Here is a 17770-nt window from a genome sequence, read left to right as displayed (position 1 = left end):
CCAATCCTTCTCATGGTCCTCCAACCCTTCCCCCATAGTCCTCCAATCCTTCTCTCAAGGTCCTCCAATCCTTCCCCCAGAGTCCTCCAACCCTTCTCAAGGTCCTCCAACCCTTCTCATGGTCCTCCAAGCCTTCCCCACGGTCCTCCAATCCATCCCTCATGGTCCTCCAATCCTTCCCCCATGGTCCTCCAACCCTTCCCCCAGAGTCCTCCAACCCTTCTCAAGGTCCTCCAACCCTTCTCATGGTCCTCCAAGCCTTCCCCACGGTCCTCCAATCCATCCCTCATGGTCCTCCAATCCTTCCCCCATGGTCCTCCAACCCTTCCCCCAGAGTCCTCCAACCCTTCTCAAGGTCCTCCAATCCTTCTCATGGTCCTCCAATCCCTCCCCCAGGGTCCTCCAATCCTTCTCATGGTCCTCCAATCCTTCTCATGGTCCTCCAGTCCTTCACTCATGGTCCTCCAATCCTTCTCATGGTCCTCCAACCCTGCCCTCATGGTCCTCCAATCCTTCTCATGGTCCTCCAATCCTTCTCACGGTCCTCCAATCCTTCCGCCACAGTCCTCCAATCCTTCTCATGGTCCTCCAGTCCTTCCCTCATGGTCCTCCAATCCTTCTCATGGTCCTCCAACCCTGCCCTCATGGTCCTCCAATCCTTCTCAGGGTCCTCCAACCCTTCCCCATAGTCCTCCAACCCTTCTCAAGGTCCTCCAATCCTTCTCATGGTCCTCCAACCCTGCCCTCATGGTCCTCCAATCCTTCTCATGGTCCTCCAATCCCTCCCCCATAGTCCTCCAATCCATCCCTCATGGTCCTCCAATTCATCCCTCATGGTCCTCCAGTCCTTCCCTCATGGTCCTCCAATTCATCCCTCATGGTCCTCCAATCCATCCCTCATGGTCCTCCAATCCTCTCATGGTCCTCCAATCCATCCCTCATGGTCCTCCAGTCTATCCCTCATGGTCCTCCAAGCCTTCCCCATAGTCCTCCAACCCTTCTCAAAGTCCTCCAATCCTTCTCATGGTCCTCCAATCCCTCCCCCATAGTCCTCCAATCCATCCCTCATGGTCCTCCAATTCATCCCTCATGGTCCTCCAATCCTTCTCATGGTCCTCCAGTCCTTCCCTCAAGGTCCTCCAACCCTTCCCCCATAGTCCTCCAATCCTTCCCCCCTGGTCCTCCAATCCTTCCCCCATGGTCCTCCAATCCTTCTCAAGGTCCTCCAATCCTTCCCGCAGTCCTCCAGAACTCCTCCAAGGGTCCCCCCATGGCCCCCCCATGTCCCCCCCACGACCATCACACACCCCCCACATTCTCCCCCCCCCTTTCCCAGCTCCACCTTTACCTCCTCCTCTCCACCAACACCAACACCTCATTGTCCCCTTGGATGGCTGCAAGAAAACATTGGGTTGGCGACTGAGACAATGACGAGAGGGGGGAACCCCTCGGGACCCCCAAAGAAGGGGACGAAGGGGACGCAGAGCCACGCGGGGGACCCCAACCTCTTTGCCCCCCCCCCCTTTCCACCCCCCCCCCCCCGTGACTTACACAGCTCCTGAAGCTTCCTGAGCTGCACGGCTTCGTGCCTCTCCCCATCCCCGGAGCAGACGTACAGCACGGAACCCACCAAAGCAAACCAACCCTCCTGGGGGGTCTCCAGGCTCAGCCCCCCTTTATACATCAGCCTCCCGAGGCGATCGAAGTGGCGCTCCAGCAGCTCCTCGGCGCACGGCGGGACGAAGGACTTTGGAAGGGGGGGGGGGGGGGGGGGGGCATAATGGGGGTCGGTGGGACCCCCCCGAACCCCCCCAATGGGGGTCCACCCCCTCAAACCCCCCCCAATGGGGGTCCCCCCCCTCCGAGCCCCCCCAATGGGGGTCCTCCCCCCTGCAAAACCCCCTAATGGGGGTCCCACCCCCCCCAACCCCCCCCAATGGGGGTCCACCCCCTCAAACCCCCCCCAATGGGGGTCCCCCCCCTCCGAGCCCCCCCACTGGGGGTCCCCCCCCAGCCCCAAACCCCCCCCAATGGGGGTCCTCCCCCCTGCAAAACCCCCTAATGGGGGTCCCACCCCCCCCAGACTCCCCCAATGGGGGTCGCCACCCCCCAATACCCCCCTAATGGGGGTCCCCCCCCCTCCAAACCCCCCCAATAGAGGTCCCCACCCCCCCGAACCCCCCCCAAACCCCCCCTAATGGGGGTCCCCTCCCCCAACCCCCCCAATGGGGGTCCCCCCCCCGAACCCCCCAAACCCCCCCTAATGGGGATCGCCACCCCCCCCCAACCCCCCCCAGTGGGGGTCCCCCCCCCCCGAACCCCCCCAATGCGGGTCCCACCACCCCCTCAAACCCCCCCCAATGGGGGTCCTCCCCCAAATCCCCCCCATGGGGATCCCACCCCCCCCCAATGGGGGTCCCACCCCCCCCATTGGGGGTCACCCCGCCGAACCCCTCCAATAAGGGTCCCCCCCTCCCCCGAACCCCCCTAATGGGGGTCCCACACCCCCCGAACCCCCCCCAATGGGGTTCCCCCCCCTCCAAGCCCCCTCAATGGGGATCCCCCCACGGGAACCCCCCCCAATGGGGGTCCCCTCTCCCAACCCTCCCTAATGGGGGTCCCCCCCCCCGAGCCCCCCCAATGGGGGTCCTCCCCCCTGCAAAACCCCCTAATGGGGGTCCCACCCCCCCCAACCCCCCCCAATGGGGGTCCACCCCCTCAAACCCCCCCCAATGGGGGTCCCCCCCCCCGAACCCCCCCAATGGGGGTCCCACCCCCCCCAATGGGGGTCACCCCGCCGAACCCCCCCAATAAGGGTCCCCCCCCTCCCCCGAACCCCCCCCAAACCCCCCTAATGGTGGTCCCCCTCCCCAACCCTCCCCCAATGGGGGTCCACCCCCTCAAACCCCCCCCAATGGGGGTCCCCCCCCCCGAACCCCCCCAATGGGGATCCCACCCCCCCCCAATGGGCGTCCCCCCCGCCCCAAACCCCCCCCAATGGGGGTCGCCACCCCCCGAGCCCCCCTAATGGGGGAACCCCCCCCAGCCCCCCCCCAATGGGGGTCCCACCCCCCCCAATGGGGGTCACCCCCGCCGAACCCCTCCAATAAGGGTCCCCCCCTCCCCCGAACCCCCCTAATGGGGGTCCCACACCCCCCGAACCCCCCCCAATGGGGTTCCCCCCCCTCCAAGCCCCCTCAATGGGGATCCCCCCACGGGAACCCCCCCCAATGGGGGTCCCCTCTCCCAACCCTCCCTAATGGGGGTCCCCCCCCCCGAACCCCCCCAATGGGGATCCCACCCCCTCCAACCCCCCCCCAATGGAGGTCTCCGGCCCCCCGAACCCCCCCAAACCCTCCTAAAGGGGGTCCCCCCCCGAACCCCCCCTGAACCCCCCCCCAATGGGGGTCCCCACCCCCCTCAAACCCCCCAATGGGAGTCCCCCCCCCCGAACCCCCCCAATGAAGGTCCCACCCCCCTCAAACCCCCCAATGGGGGTCCCCACCCCCCAACGCCCCCTAATGGTGGTCCCCCTCCCCAACGCCCCCCCAATGGGGTTCCCACGCCCCCCGAACCCCCCCCAAACCCCGCCAATGGGGGTCCCCTCCCCCCCGAACCCCCCCAAACCCCCCATAATGGGGGTTCCCCACCCCCCAAACCCCCCCCCAATGGGGGTCCCCCCCCCCCGAACCCTCCTAAAGGGGGTCCCCCCCCCCCAAACCCCCCATAATGGGGGTCCCCTCCCCCCCGAACCCCCCCAAACCCCCCCTAATGGGGGTCCCCACCCCCCCCAACCCCCCCAATGGGGGTCCCCCCCCCCGAACCCTCCTAAAGGGGGTCCCCCCCCCCCAAACCCCCCATAATGGGGGTTCCCCACCCCCCAACCCCCCCCAATGGGGGTCCCCCCCCCCGAACCCTCCTAAAGGGGGTCCCCCCCCCCAAACCCCCCATAATGGGGGTTCCCCACCCCCCAACCCCCCCCCAATGGGGGTCCCCCCCCCCGAACCCTCCTAATGGGGGTCGCACCCCCCCGTACCCCCCCGTACCCCCCCAAAGGGGGTCCCCCCCCCCCGAACCTCCCCCCAAACCCCCCATAATGGGGGTCCCCTCCCCCCCGAACCCCCCCAAAACCCCCCCTAATGGGGGTCCCCACCCCCCCCAACCCCCCCAGTGGGGGTCCCCCCCCCCGAACCCTCCTAAAGGGGGTCCCCCCCCCCCCCAAACCCCCCATAATGGGGGTTCCCCACCCCCAACCCCCCCAATGGTGGTCCGCCTCCCCAACCACCCCCCAATGGGGGTCCCAACCCCCAAATTCACCCCAATGGGGATCCCCTCCCCCCCGAACCCCCCCAAACCCCCCCTAATGGGAGTCCCACTCCCCCCAAACCCCCCTAATGGGGGTTGCACCCCCCCGTACCCCCCCGTACCCCCCCAAAGGGGGTCCCCTCCCCCCCGAACCCCCCCAAACCCCCCATAATGGGGGTTCCCCACCCCCCAACCCCCCCCCCAATGGGGGTTCCCCCCCCCCCGAACCCTCCTAAAGGGGGTCCCCCCCCCCAAACCCCCCATAATGGGGGTTCCCCACCCCCCAACCCCCCCCCAATGGGGGTCCCCCCCCCCGAACCCTCCTAATGGGGGTCGCACCCCCCCGTTCCCCCCCCAAAGGGGGTCCCCCCCCCCCGAACCTCCCCCCAAACCCCCCATAATGGGGGTTCCCCACCCCCAACCCCCCCAATGGTGGTCCGCCTCCCCAACCACCCCCCAATGGGGGTCCCAACCCCCAAATTCACCCCAATGGGGATCCCCTCCCCCCCGAACCCCCCCAAACCCCCCCTAATGGGAGTCCCACTCCCCCCAAACCCCCCTAATGGGGGTTGCACCCCCCCGTACCCCCCCGTACCCCCCCAAAGGGGGTCCCCCTCCCCCCCGAACCCCCCCAAACCCCCCATAATGGGGGTTCCCCACCCCCCAACCCCCCCCCCAATGGGGGTTCCCCCCCCCCGAACCCTCCTAAAGGGGGTCCCCCCCCCCCCAAACCCCCCATAATGGGGGTTCCCCACCCCCCAACCCCCCCCCAATGGGGGTCCCCCCCCCCGAACCCTCCTAATGGGGGTCGCACCCCCCCGTTCCCCCCCCAAAGGGGGTCCCCCCCCCCCGAACCTCCCCCCAAACCCCCCATAATGGGGGTTCCCCATCCCCCAACCCCCCCCAATGGGGGTCCCCCCCCCCCCGAACCCTCCTAATGGGGGTCGCACCCCCCCGTACCCCCCCGGGCCCCCCCAAAGGGGGTCCCCCCCCCCGAACCTCCCCCCAAACCCCCCATAATGGGGGTCCCCTCCCCCCCGAACCCCCCCAAACCCCCCCTAATGGGGGTCCCCACCCCCCCCAACCCCCCCAATGGGGGTCCCCCCCCCCCGAACCCTCCAAAAGGGGGTCCCCCCCCCCCAAACCCCCCATAATGGGGACTCCCCACCCCCCAACGCCCCCTAATGGTGGTCCCCCTCCCCAACCACCCCCCAATGGGGGTCCCAACCCCCAAATTCCCCCCAATGGGGATCCCCTCCCCCCCGAACCCCCCCAAACCCCCCCCTAATGGGGGTCCCCACGCCCCCCAACCCCCCCAATGGGGGTCCCCCCCCCCCGAACCCTCCAAAAGGGGGTCCCCCCCCCCCCAAACCCCCCATAATGGGGGTTCCCCACCCCCCAACGCCCCCTAATGGTGGTCCCCCTCCCCAACCACCCCCCAATGGGGGTCCCAACCCCCAAATTCCCCCCAATGGGGATCCCCTCCCCCCTGAACCCCCCCAAACCCCCCATAATGGGGGTTCCCCACCCCCCAACCCCCCCAATGGGGGTCCCCCCCCCCGAACCCCCCTAAAGGGGGTCCCCCCCCCCCAAACCCCCCCCTAATGGGGGTTCCCCACCCCCCAACCCCCCCCCCAAAGGGGGTCCCCCCCCCCGAACCCTCCTAATGGGGGTCGCACCTTCCCGTACCCCCCCGGACCCCCCCAAAGGGGGTCCCCCCCCCCCGAACCTCCCCCCAAACCCCCCCTAATGGGGATCCCCACCCCCCCCAACCCCCCCCCAATGGGGGTCCCACCCCCCGAACCCTCCTAAAGGGGGTCCCCCCCCCCAAACCCCCCATAATGGGGGTTCCCCACCCCACAACCCCCCCCCAATGGGGGTCCCCCCCCCCGAACCCTCCAAAAGGGGGTCCCCCCCCCCCAAACCCCCCATAATGGGGACTCCCCACCCCCCAACGCCCCCTAATGGTGGTCCCCCTCCCCAACCACCCCCCAATGGGGGTCCCAACCCCCAAATTCCCCCCAATGGGGATCCCCTCCCCCCCGAACCCCCCCAAACCCCCCCCTAATGAGGGTCCCCACGCCCCCCAACCCCCCCAATGGGGGTCCCCCCCCCCGAACCCTCCAAAAGGGGGTCCCCCCCCCCCAAACCCCCCATAATGGGGGTTCCCCACCCCCCAACGCCCCCTAATGGTGGTCCCCCTCCCCAACGCCCCCCCAATGGGGTTCCCACGCCCCCCGAACCCCCCCCAAACCCCCCCAATGGGGGTCCCCCCCCCCCGAACCCTCCAAAAGGGGGTCCCCCCCCCCCAAACCCCCCATAATGGGGACTCCCCACCCCCCAACGCCCCCTAATGGTGGTCCCCCTCCCCAACCACCCCCCAATGGGGGTCCCAACCCCCAAATTCCCCCCAATGGGGATCCCCTCCCCCCCGAACCCCCCCAAACCCCCCCCTAATGGGGGTCCCCACGCCCCCCAACCCCCCCAATGGGGGTCCCCCCCCCCCGAACCCTCCAAAAGGGGGTCCCCCCCCCCCAAACCCCCCATAATGGGGGTTCCCCACCCCCCAACGCCCCCTAATGGTGGTCCCCCTCCCCAACGCCCCCCCAATGGGGTTCCCACGCCCCCCGAACCCCCCCCAAACCCCCCCAATGGGGGTCCCCCCCCCCGAACCCTCCAAAAGGGGGTCCCCCCCCCCCCAAACCCCCCATAATGGGGACTCCCCACCCCCCAACGCCCCCTAATGGTGGTCCCCCTCCCCAACCACCCCCCAATGGGGGTCCCAACCCCCAAATTCCCCCCAATGGGGATCCCCTCCCCCCCGAACCCCCCCAAACCCCCCCCTAATGGGGGTCCCCACGCCCCCCAACCCCCCCAATGGGGGTCCCCCCCCCGAACCCTCCAAAAGGGGGTCCCCCCCCCCCAAACCCCCCATAATGGGGGTTCCCCACCCCCCAACGCCCCCTAATGGTGGTCCCCCTCCCCAACGCCCCCCCAATGGGGTTCCCACGCCCCCCGAACCCCCCCCAAACCCCGCCAATGGGGGTCCCCTCCCCCCCGAACCTCCCCCCAAACCCCCCATAATGGGGGTTCCCCACCCCCCAACCCCCCCCCAATGGGGGTCCCCCCCCCCGAACCCTCCTGAAGGGGGTCCCCCCCCCCCAAACCCCCCATAATGGGGGTCCCCTCCCCCCCGAACCCCCCCAAACCCCCCCTAATGGGGGTCCCCACCCCCCCCAACCCCCCCAATGGGGGTCCCCCCCCCCGAACCCTCCTAAAGGGGGTCCCCCCCCCCCCAAACCCCCCATAATGGGGGTTCCCCACCCCCAACCCCCCCAATGGTGGTCCGCCTCCCCAACCACCCCCCAATGGGGGTCCCAACCCCCAAATTCCACCCAATGGGGGTCCCCACCCCCCCGAACCCCCCCAAACCCACCCAATGGGGGTCCCACCCCCTGCAAACCCTCCCCAATGGGGGTCCCCCCCCCGAGCCCCCCCCCCGTACCCCCCAAAAGGGGGTCCCCTCCCCCCTGAACCCCCCCAAACCCCCCATAATGGGGGTTCCCCATCCCCCAACCCCCCCCAACGGGGGTCCCCCCCCCCCCCGAACCCTCCCAATGGAGTCCCCCCCCCCCCGAGCCCCCCAATGGGTGTCCCCCCCCCCGAACCTCCCCCCAAACCCTCCATAATGGGGGTTCCCCACCCCCCAACCCCCCATAATGGGAGTTCCCCACCCCCCAACCCCCCCCAATGGGGGTCCCCCCCCCCCCCCCGGTGTGCCCCCCCATACCTGAGCGATGGAGCGCAGCCATTCGCGGGCGCTTTCGGGGCTGTCGGAGCCGAAGAGGTACAGCCGCTCCGAGTCCGTGTATACCTCAAAGGTGCATTCCAGGCTGGGGGGACAGTGGGGCGGGGGGGGGCACATGTGGGGATCCTATGGGTCCATTACAATAGGGGATGTCCCATCACCCAACCCCAATGGGATGTCGGATACGGGGATCCTATGGGTTCCTTCCAATAGGGGATATCCCATCAGATCCCATAGTTTCACACCGGTGTTGGATGGGTCCTCCCACTTTGGGGTCCCATATGGGGATCCTATGGGTCCCATCCCAAATGGGGATGTCCCATAATATCCCATCCTGATGGGAGGTCAGATATGGGGATCCTATGGGTCCATTACAATAGGGGATATCCCAGCATCCCACCCTAAAGGGATGTCGGATACGGGGATCCTATGGGTCCAATCCCAAATGGAGATATCCCATCAGATCCCATAATTTCACATCGGTGCCCATTGGGTCCTCCCACTTTGGGGTCAGATATGGGGACCCTATGGGTCCATTCCCAAATGGGGATATCCCATCAGATCCCATTGTTTTACAGCGGTGTCGGTTGGGTCCTCCAACTTTGGGGTCAGATATGGGGATCCTATGGGGGCGATTCCTATTGGGGATGTCCCATCAGCGCACCCTAAAAGGATGTCGGATATGGGGATCCTATGGGTCCAATCCCAAATGGGGATATCCCATCAGATCCCATAGTTGTACATCGGTGTCGATTGGGTCCTCCCACTTTGGGGTCCCATATGGGGATCCTATGGGTCCATTCCCTTTGGGGATGTCCCATCAGCCCACCCTAAAGGGATGTCAGATATGGGGATCCTATGGGTCCATTCCCATTGGGGATGTCCCATCAGATCCCATAGTTGTACATCGGTGTTGGATGGGTCCTCCCACTTTGGGGTCACATATGGGGATCCTATGGGGCAATTCCCTTTGGGGATGTCCCATCACCCAACGCCAATGGGATCTCACATATGGGGATCCTATGGGTCCATTACAATAGGGGATATCCCATCAGCCCACCCTAAAGGGATCTCAGATATGGGGATCCTATGGGTCCCTTCCAATAGGGGATATCCCATCAGATCCCATAGTTTTATAGCAGTGTCGGTTGGGTCCTCCCACTTTGGGGTCACATATGGGGATCCTATGGGTCCGTTCCCATTGGGGATGTCCCATCATCCGACCCCGATCCTATGGGTCCCTTCCAATAGGGGATATCCCATCAGATCCCATAGTTGTACATCGGTGTCGGTTGGGTCCTCCCACTTTGGGGTCACATATGGGGATCCTATGGGTCCATTCCCATTGGAGATGTCCTATCATCCGACCCCAATGGGATCATAGATATGGGGAACCGATGGGTCCATTCCCATTGGGGATGTCCCATCATCCAACCCCAATCCTATGGGTTCCTTCCAATAGGGGATATCCCATCAGATCCCATAATTTCCCCCCGGTGTCGGTTGGGTCCTCCCACTTTGGGGTCACATATGGGGACCCTATGGGTCCATTCCCAAATGGGGATATCCCATCAGATCCCATTGTTTTACAGTGGTGTCGGTTGGGTTCTCCCACTTTGGGGTCCCATATGGGGATCCTATGGGTCCAATCCCAAATGGAGATATCCCATCAGCCCACCCCAATGGGATCTCACATATGGGGATCCTATGGGACCAATCCCAAATGGGGATATCCCATCAGATCCCATAGTTGTACATCCGTGTCGGTTGCATCCTCCCACTTTGGGGTCCCATATGGGGATCCTATGGGTCCATTCCCATTGGGGATGTCCCATCACCCAACGCCAATGGGATCTCAGGTATGGGGATCCTATGGGTCCTATCCCAAATGGAGATATCCCATCAGATCCCATAGTTGTACATCGGTGTCTGTTGGGTCCTCCCACTTTGGGGTCCCATATGGGGATCCTATGGGTCCAATCCCAAATGGGGATACCCCATCAGACCCCATAATTTCCCCCCGGTGTCCGTTGGGTCCTCCCTCTTTGGGGTCAGCTTTGGGGTCCCCATTTCTCCCTCCCAATAGTGGGATCCCCCCCAACCCCCCACCCCCCACCGCCGCCCCCCACCCCCATCGCACCCCACAACCCACACACATCGGGACCCCCCCCCACCCCCACCGCCCCACACCGCGATGCGATCCCAACACCTCCTCAATAGGGTCGGATGGGGAAGGGTCCATAGGACCCATATGGGGATCCTATTGGTCCAATCCCAAATGGGGATATCCCATCAGACCCCGTAATTTCCCCCCAGTGTCGGTTGGGTCCTCCCACTTTGGGGTCCCATATGGGGATCCTATGGGTCCAATCCCAAATGGAGATATCCCATCAGATCCCATAGTTGTACATCGGTGTTGGATGGGTCCTCCCACTTTGGGGTCACATATGGGGATCCTATGGGTCCATTCCCATTGGGGATGTCCCATCACCCAACCCCAATGGGATCTCAGATATGGGGATCCTATGGGTCCAATCCCAAATGGAGATATCCCATCAGATCCCATTGTTTTCCATCAGATCCCATAGTTGTACATCGGTGTTGGATGGGTCCTCCCACTTTGGGGTCCCATATGGGGATCCTATGGGTCCCATCCCAAATGGGGATGTCCCATAATATCCCATCCTGATGGGAGGTCAGATATGGGGATCCTATGGGTCCATTACAATAGGGGATATCCCAGCATCCCACCCTAAAGGGATGTCGGATATGGGGATCCTATGGGTCCCTTCCAATAGGGGATATCCCATCAGATCCCATAGTTGTACATCGTTGTTGGATGGGTCCTCCCACTTTGGGGTCCCATATGGGGATCCTATGGGTCCAATCCCAAATGGGGATACCCCATCAGACCCCGTAATTTCCCCCCGGTGTCGGTTGGGTCCTCCCTCTTTGGGGTCAGCTTTGGGGTCCCCATTTCTCCCTCCCAATAGTGGGATCCCCCCGAACCCCCCACCCCCCACCACCGCCCCCCACCCCCATCGCACCCCACAACCCACACACATCGGGACCCCCCCCCACCCCCACCGCCCCACACCGCGATGCGATCCCAACACCTCCTCAATAGGGTCGGATGGGGAAGGGTCCATAGGACCCATATGGGGATCCTATGGGTCCAATCCCAAATGGGGATATCCCATCAGATCCCATTGTTTTACACCGGTGTTGGATGGGTCCTCCCACTTTGGGGTCCCATATGGGGATCCTATGGGTCCAATCCCAAATGGGGATATCCCATCAGATCCCATTGTTTTACACCGGTGTTGGATGGGTCCTCCCACTTTGGGGTCAGCTTTGGGGTCCCCATTTCTCCCTCCCAATAGTGGGATCCCCCCCAACCCCCCACCCCCATCGCCCCCCACACCGCGATGCGATCCCGACACCTCCACAATAGGGTCGGATGGGGAAGGCTCCACCGGGGGGGATCGGGGCCGGGGTGGGGGGGTTATGGGGCGGGACGTGGGGGGTCCCCGGCCGTACCCGTGGCTGTGGGGCGGGTTGGGGGCCAGGCAGACGATTTCGGGGGCGCGGATGTGGCCGTTGGGCGCTGTGCTGCGGTCGCTCTCGTAGTAACTGAGGACGCCGTCCTGCAGAGCGCACCACCGCCGGCTGAACTCTGCAATTGGGGGGGGGGGGGGGGGTCACACGTGGGCACCCATGGGCGCCCATAGCACCCCAAGACCACCCAAGGCCACCCATGGCCACCCATGGCCACCAATGGCCACCCATAGCACCCCAAGGCCACCCATGGCCACCCATGGCCGCCCATGGCCATCCATGGTCACCTAAGGTCACCCATGGGCACCCATGACCACTTGGAGCCACCCAAGGCCACCCATGGGCGCCAATAGCCATCCATGGCCACCCATGGCCACCCATGGCCACCCATAGCACCCCAAGACCACCCAAGGCCACCCATGGCCACCCATAGCACCCCAAGACCACCCAAGGCCACCCATGGCCACCCATGGCCACCCATGGCAACTCAAGACCACCCATGGCCACCCATGGGCACCCATGACCACTTGGAGCCACCCAAGGCCACCCATGGCCACCAATGGTCACCCAAGGCCACCCATGGTCACCCATGGCAACTCAAGGCCACCCAAGGCCACCCATGGTCACCCAAGGCCACCCATGGGCGCCCATCGCCATCCATGGCCACCCAAGGCCACCCATGGGCACCAATGGCGATGCAAGACCACCCAAGGCCACCCATGGCCACCCATAGCAACCCATGGTCACCCATAGCACCCCAAGGCCACCCATGGCCACCCATAGCAACCCATGGTCACCCATGGCCACCCAAGGCCACCCATGGACACCCAAGGTCACAAATGGCCACTCATGACCACTTGGAGCCACCCATGGGCGCCCATAGCCATCCATGGCTAACCAAGGCCACCCATGGCCACCCATGGTCACCCATGGCCACCCATGGCCACCCAAGGCCACCCATAGCCATCCATGGTCACGCAAGGTCACCCGTGGCCAACCATGGCCACCCAAGGCCACCCAAGGTCACCCAAGACCACCTAAGGCCACCCATGACCACTTGGAGCCACCCATGGCCACCCATAGCACCCCAAGGCCACCCAAGGCCACCCATGGCCACCCATGGCCACCCATGACCACTTGGATCCACCCAAGGCCACCCATGGCCACCAATGGTCACCCAAGGCCACCCATGGTCACCCATGGGAACCAATGGCGACGCAAGACCACCCAAGGCCACCCATGGCCACCCATGGGCACCCATGGCCACCCAAGGCCACCCATGGGCACTCAAGGTCATCAAAGTGCCACCCATGGGCACCCATGGTCACCTATGGTCACCCATGGCCACCCAAGGCCACCCATGGCCACCAAATGTCACCCATGGTCATCCAAGGCCACTCATGGCCACCCATAGCAACCCATGGCCACCCAAGGCCACCCATGGGCACCAATGGCAACCCAAGGCCACCCAAAGCCACCCAAGGCCACCCATGGGCACCAATGGTGACCCATGGCCACCCAAGGTCACCAACCGCCACCCATGGGCGCCCATCACCATCCATAGCCACCCATGGCCACCCAGAGCCATCCATGGCCACCCATGGCCATCCATGGCCACCCATGGCCACCCAAGGCCACCCATGGCCACTAATGGTCACCCATGGTCACCCATGGCCACCCATGGTCACCCATAGCCACCCATGGACACCCAAGGCCACCCATAGCCACTCAAGGTCATCCAAGGCCACCCATAGCACCCCAAGGCCACCCATGGCCACCTAAAGCCACCCATGGTCACCCATGGTCACCCATGGCCTCCCAAGGCCACCCATGGCCACCAAATGTCACCCATGGTCACCCATAGCCATCCATGGCCACCAATGGCCACCCAAGACCACCCAAAGCAACCCAAGGCCACCAATGGTCACCCATGGTCACCCAAGGTCACTCAAGACCACCCAAGGCCACCCATGGCCACCCAAGGCCACCCAAGGCCACTCATGGCCACCAACTGCCACCCAAGGCCACCCATGACCCCCTGGGGCCACCCAAGGTCACCTACGGCCACCCATGACCACCCATGGCCCCCTGAGGCCACCCATGGCCCCCTGGGGCCACCTATGGCCACCAATGGCCACCCAAGGCCCCCCAAGGCCACCCATGGTCAGCCATGGCCAGCTAAAGCCACCCATGGACACCCATGGCCACCCAAGGCCACCCATGGCCACTCAAGGTCATCCAAGGCCACCCATAGCACCCCAAGGCCACCCATGGCCACCTAAAGCCACCCATGGCCACCCAAGGCCATCCATGGCCACCCATGGCCACCCATGCCCACACAAGACCACCCATGGCCACTAATGGTCACCCATGGTCACCCATGGCCACCCATGGTCACCCATAGCCACCCATGGACACCCAAGGCCACCCATAGCCACTCAAGGTCATCCAAGGCCACCCATAGCACCCCAAGGCCACCCATGGCCACCTAAAGCCACCCATGGCCACCCATGGTCACCCATGGCCTCCCAAGGCCACCCATGGCCACCAAATGTCACCCATGGTCACCCATAGCCATCCATGGCCACCCATGGCCACCCAAGACCACCCAAAGCACCCCAAGGCCACCAATGGTCACCCATGGTCACCCAAGGTCACTCAAGACCACCCAAGGCCACCCATGGCCACCCAAGGCCACCCATGACCATTTGGGGCCACCCATGGCCACCCAAGACCACCCATGGCCACCCATGGCCACCCAAGGCCACCCATGGCCACCAACTGCCACCCATGGCCACCCATGGCCACCCATGGCCACCCAAGGCCACCCAAGGCCACCCATGGGCACTCAAGGCCACCCATGGTCACCCATGGCCACCCATGGCCACCCAAGGCCACCCATGGGCACGAATGGCAACCCAAGGCCACCCAAAGCCACCCAAGGCCACCCATGGGCACCAATGGTGACCCATGGCCACCCAAGGTCACCAACCGCCACCCATGGGCGCCCATCACCATCCATAGCCACCCATGGCCACCCAGAGCCATCCATGGCCACCCATGGGCGCCCATAGCCATCCATGGTCACCAAAGGGCCACCCATGGTCACCCATGGCCACCCATAGCAACCCATGGTCACCCATGGCCACCCATGGCCACCGATGGGCACCAATGGGCACCCATGACTACTTGGAGCCACCCATGGCCACCCATGACCCCCTGGGCCCCCCCAAGGCCACCCAATGCCACCAATACCCACCCATGACCATTTAGGGCCACCCAAACCCCCCCAAGCGCCCCCCACCCCCCGGGATCCCCCACCCCACCCCACAGCCCACCCCTCCCCCCTATAGTGCCCGCGCACCTCCCAGCCCCCCACAACCCCAAAAAGAAGGGGGGGTGGGGGGGCCCATATCCCCCACTACGGACCACCCCGCATCCCTCCCCCCCAGCACCCACATATGGGGGGGTGGGGGGGGTCCCCCTGAGCCCCCCCCCCGCCCCATTTTTGGGGTCCCCCCCCCCATACCTTCCTGCCCTTTCCTCTCGCTGAGGGCTTTGGCCATGGAAGGGGTCTTATAGAGGAAGCCGCAGTGAGTGACGGAGGGCAGCAGACGGGAATAGGGCCGATCCGCGGCGCACCCCAAATCCGGGCAGGGCGGTTCTGAGCGGGGATATATGGGGGGGGGGATATGGGGTGGGGTAAGGATGAACCCCCCCACCCCCCCCTCCTGCCCCATATCCCCCCCCCCCCGGACCCCAACCCCATATCCCTTACTATGGGGCAGCAAACCCCATAGGGACCCCAACCCCACACCTGGACAACAAAACCCTATAAGGACCCCAACCCATACGGACACTGGGGGACCCCAACCCCATATCCCTTACTATGGGACTGAAAACCCCATAAGGGCCCAACCCCATATCCCTTACTACGGGGCAGAAAAACCCCATAGGGACCCCGACCCCATATCCCTTATTATGGGGCAGCAAATCCTATAGGGACCCCAACCCCAAATCCCCTTCACAGGGCTGCAAAACCCCATAGGGATCCCAACCCCATATCTCCAGTTATAGGGCAGCCCAACCCCATAGGGACCCCAACCCCATATCCCTTACTATGGGGCAGCAAACCCCATAGGGACCCCAACCCCATATCTTCAGTTATAGGGCAGCAAACCCCATAGGGACCCCGACCCCTTATCCCCAGTTATAGGGCAGCAAAACCCCCATAGACAACCCAACCCCAAACCCAGACAAAAAAACCCCATAGGGACCCCGACCCCATATCCCTTATTGTGGGACAGCAAAACCCCATAGGGACCCCAACCCCATATCCCTTACTATGGAGCAGCAAATCCTATAGGGACCCCAACCCCAAATCCCCTTCACTGGGAGAGGAAAACCCCATAGGGACCCCGACCCCATATCCCTTACTATGGGGCAGCAAATCCTATATGGACCGCAACCCCAAATCCCCTTCACAGGGCTGCAAAACCCCATAGGGATCCCAACCCCATATCTCCAGTTATAGGGCAGCAGAACCCCATAGGGACCCCGACCCCATATCCCTTATTATGGGGCAGCAAATCCTATAGGGACCCCAACCCCATATCCCCTTCACGGGGGCTGCAAAAACCCATAGGGAACCCGACCCCATATCCCCATTTATATGGCAGCAAACCCCCATAGGGACCCCGACCCCATATCCCCTTCACTGGGGCTGCAAAACCCCATAGGGAACCCGACCCCATATCCCCAGTTATAGGGCAGCAGAACCCCATAGGGACCCCGACCCCATGTCCCTTACTATGGGACAGCAAACCCCATAGGGACCCCGACCCCATATCCCTTACTATGGGGCAGCAAATCCTATAGGGACCCCAACTGCAAATCCCCTTCACTGGGGTTGTAAAAGCCCATAGGGAACCCGACCCCATATCTCCACTTATAGGGCAGCCCAACCCCATAGGGACCCCAACCCCATATCCCTTTCTATGGGACAGGAAAACCCGATAGGGACCCCAACCCCATATCTCCAGTTATAGGGCAGCAGAACCCCATAGGGACCCCGACCCCATATCCCTTACTATGGGACAGCAAAACCCCATAGGGACCCCGGCCCCATATCCCCTTCACTGGGGCTGCAAAACCCCATAGGGAACCCGACCCCATATCCCCAGTTATAGGGCAGCAAAACCCCATAGGAATCCCCAACCCCACACCCGAACAACGAAACACCATAGAGGATCCCAACCCCACACCTGAACAACAAAACCCCATAGGGACCCCAACCCCATATCCCCATTTATATGGCAGCAAACCCCCATAGGGAACCCAATCCCATATCCCTTATTGTGGGACAGCAAAACCCCATAGAGACCCCAACCCCATATCCCTTACTATGGGGCAGCAAATCCTATAGGGACCCCAACCCCAAATCCCCTTCACTGGGAGAGGAAAACCCCATAGGGACCCCGACCCCATATCCCTTACTATGGGACAGCAAAACCCCATAGGGACCCCGGCCCCATATCCCTTACTATGGGGCAGCAAAACCCCATAGGGACCCCGGCCCCATATCCCTTACTATGGGACAGCAAAACCCCATAGAGACCTCGGCCCCATATCTCCAGTTATATGGCAGCAAACCCCCATAGGGACCCCTACCCCATATCCCCTTCACGGGGGCTGCAAAAGCCCATAGGGAACCCAACCCCATATCCCCATTTATATGGCAGCAAACCCCATAGGGACCTCGACCCCATATCCCTTACTATGGGGCAGCAAATCCTATAGGGACCCCAACCGCAAATCCCCTTCACTGGGGTTGTAAAAGCCCATAGGGAACCCGACCCCATATCTCCACTTATAGGGCAGCCCAACCCCATAGGGACCTCAACCCCATATCCCTTTCTATGGGACAGGAAAACCCGATAGGGACCCCAACCCCATATCTCGAGTTATAGGGCAGCAGAACCCCATAGGGACCCCGACCCCATATCCCTTACTATGGGGCAGCAAAACCCCATAGAGACCTCGGCCCCATATCTCCAGTTATATGGCAGCAAACCCCCATAGGGACCCCAACCCCAAATC

General features: G+C 63.9%; 2 protein-coding genes across 2 annotated transcripts in view; both read right to left on the bottom strand.

Annotated features, from left to right (window-relative positions):
• PDE2A (phosphodiesterase 2A) overlaps nt 1-312 on the bottom strand; it is a 37902-nt gene extending 37590 nt beyond the window's left edge. Inside the window, 1 exon segment of the mRNA XM_040653228.1 lies at nt 269-312. Coding sequence (XP_040509162.1) covers nt 269-312 — 44 coding nt within the window.
• Nucleotides 313-1310: 998 nt separating this feature from the next.
• LOC107050420 (arf-GAP with Rho-GAP domain, ANK repeat and PH domain-containing protein 1-like) overlaps nt 1311-17770 on the bottom strand; it is a 102310-nt gene continuing 85850 nt past the window's right edge. Inside the window, exons 13-17 of the mRNA XM_046904194.1 lie at nt 15201-15335; nt 11654-11789; nt 8096-8198; nt 1552-1747; nt 1311-1394 (exon numbers count right to left, since the gene is read on the bottom strand). Coding sequence (XP_046760150.1) covers nt 1345-1394; nt 1552-1747; nt 8096-8198; nt 11654-11789; nt 15201-15335 — 620 coding nt within the window. The 3' untranslated portion in view covers nt 1311-1344. The remainder of the gene's footprint in view (nt 1395-1551; nt 1748-8095; nt 8199-11653; nt 11790-15200; nt 15336-17770) is intronic.

Source organism: Gallus gallus, chromosome 1 (genome assembly GCF_016699485.2).
Source record: "Gallus gallus isolate bGalGal1 chromosome 1, bGalGal1.mat.broiler.GRCg7b, whole genome shotgun sequence".
In the NCBI taxonomy this organism is placed as follows: Eukaryota; Metazoa; Chordata; class Aves; order Galliformes; family Phasianidae; genus Gallus; species Gallus gallus.
Note: the sequence above shows the minus strand (reverse complement) of the source record. Positions and strands in the feature narration are given on the sequence as shown.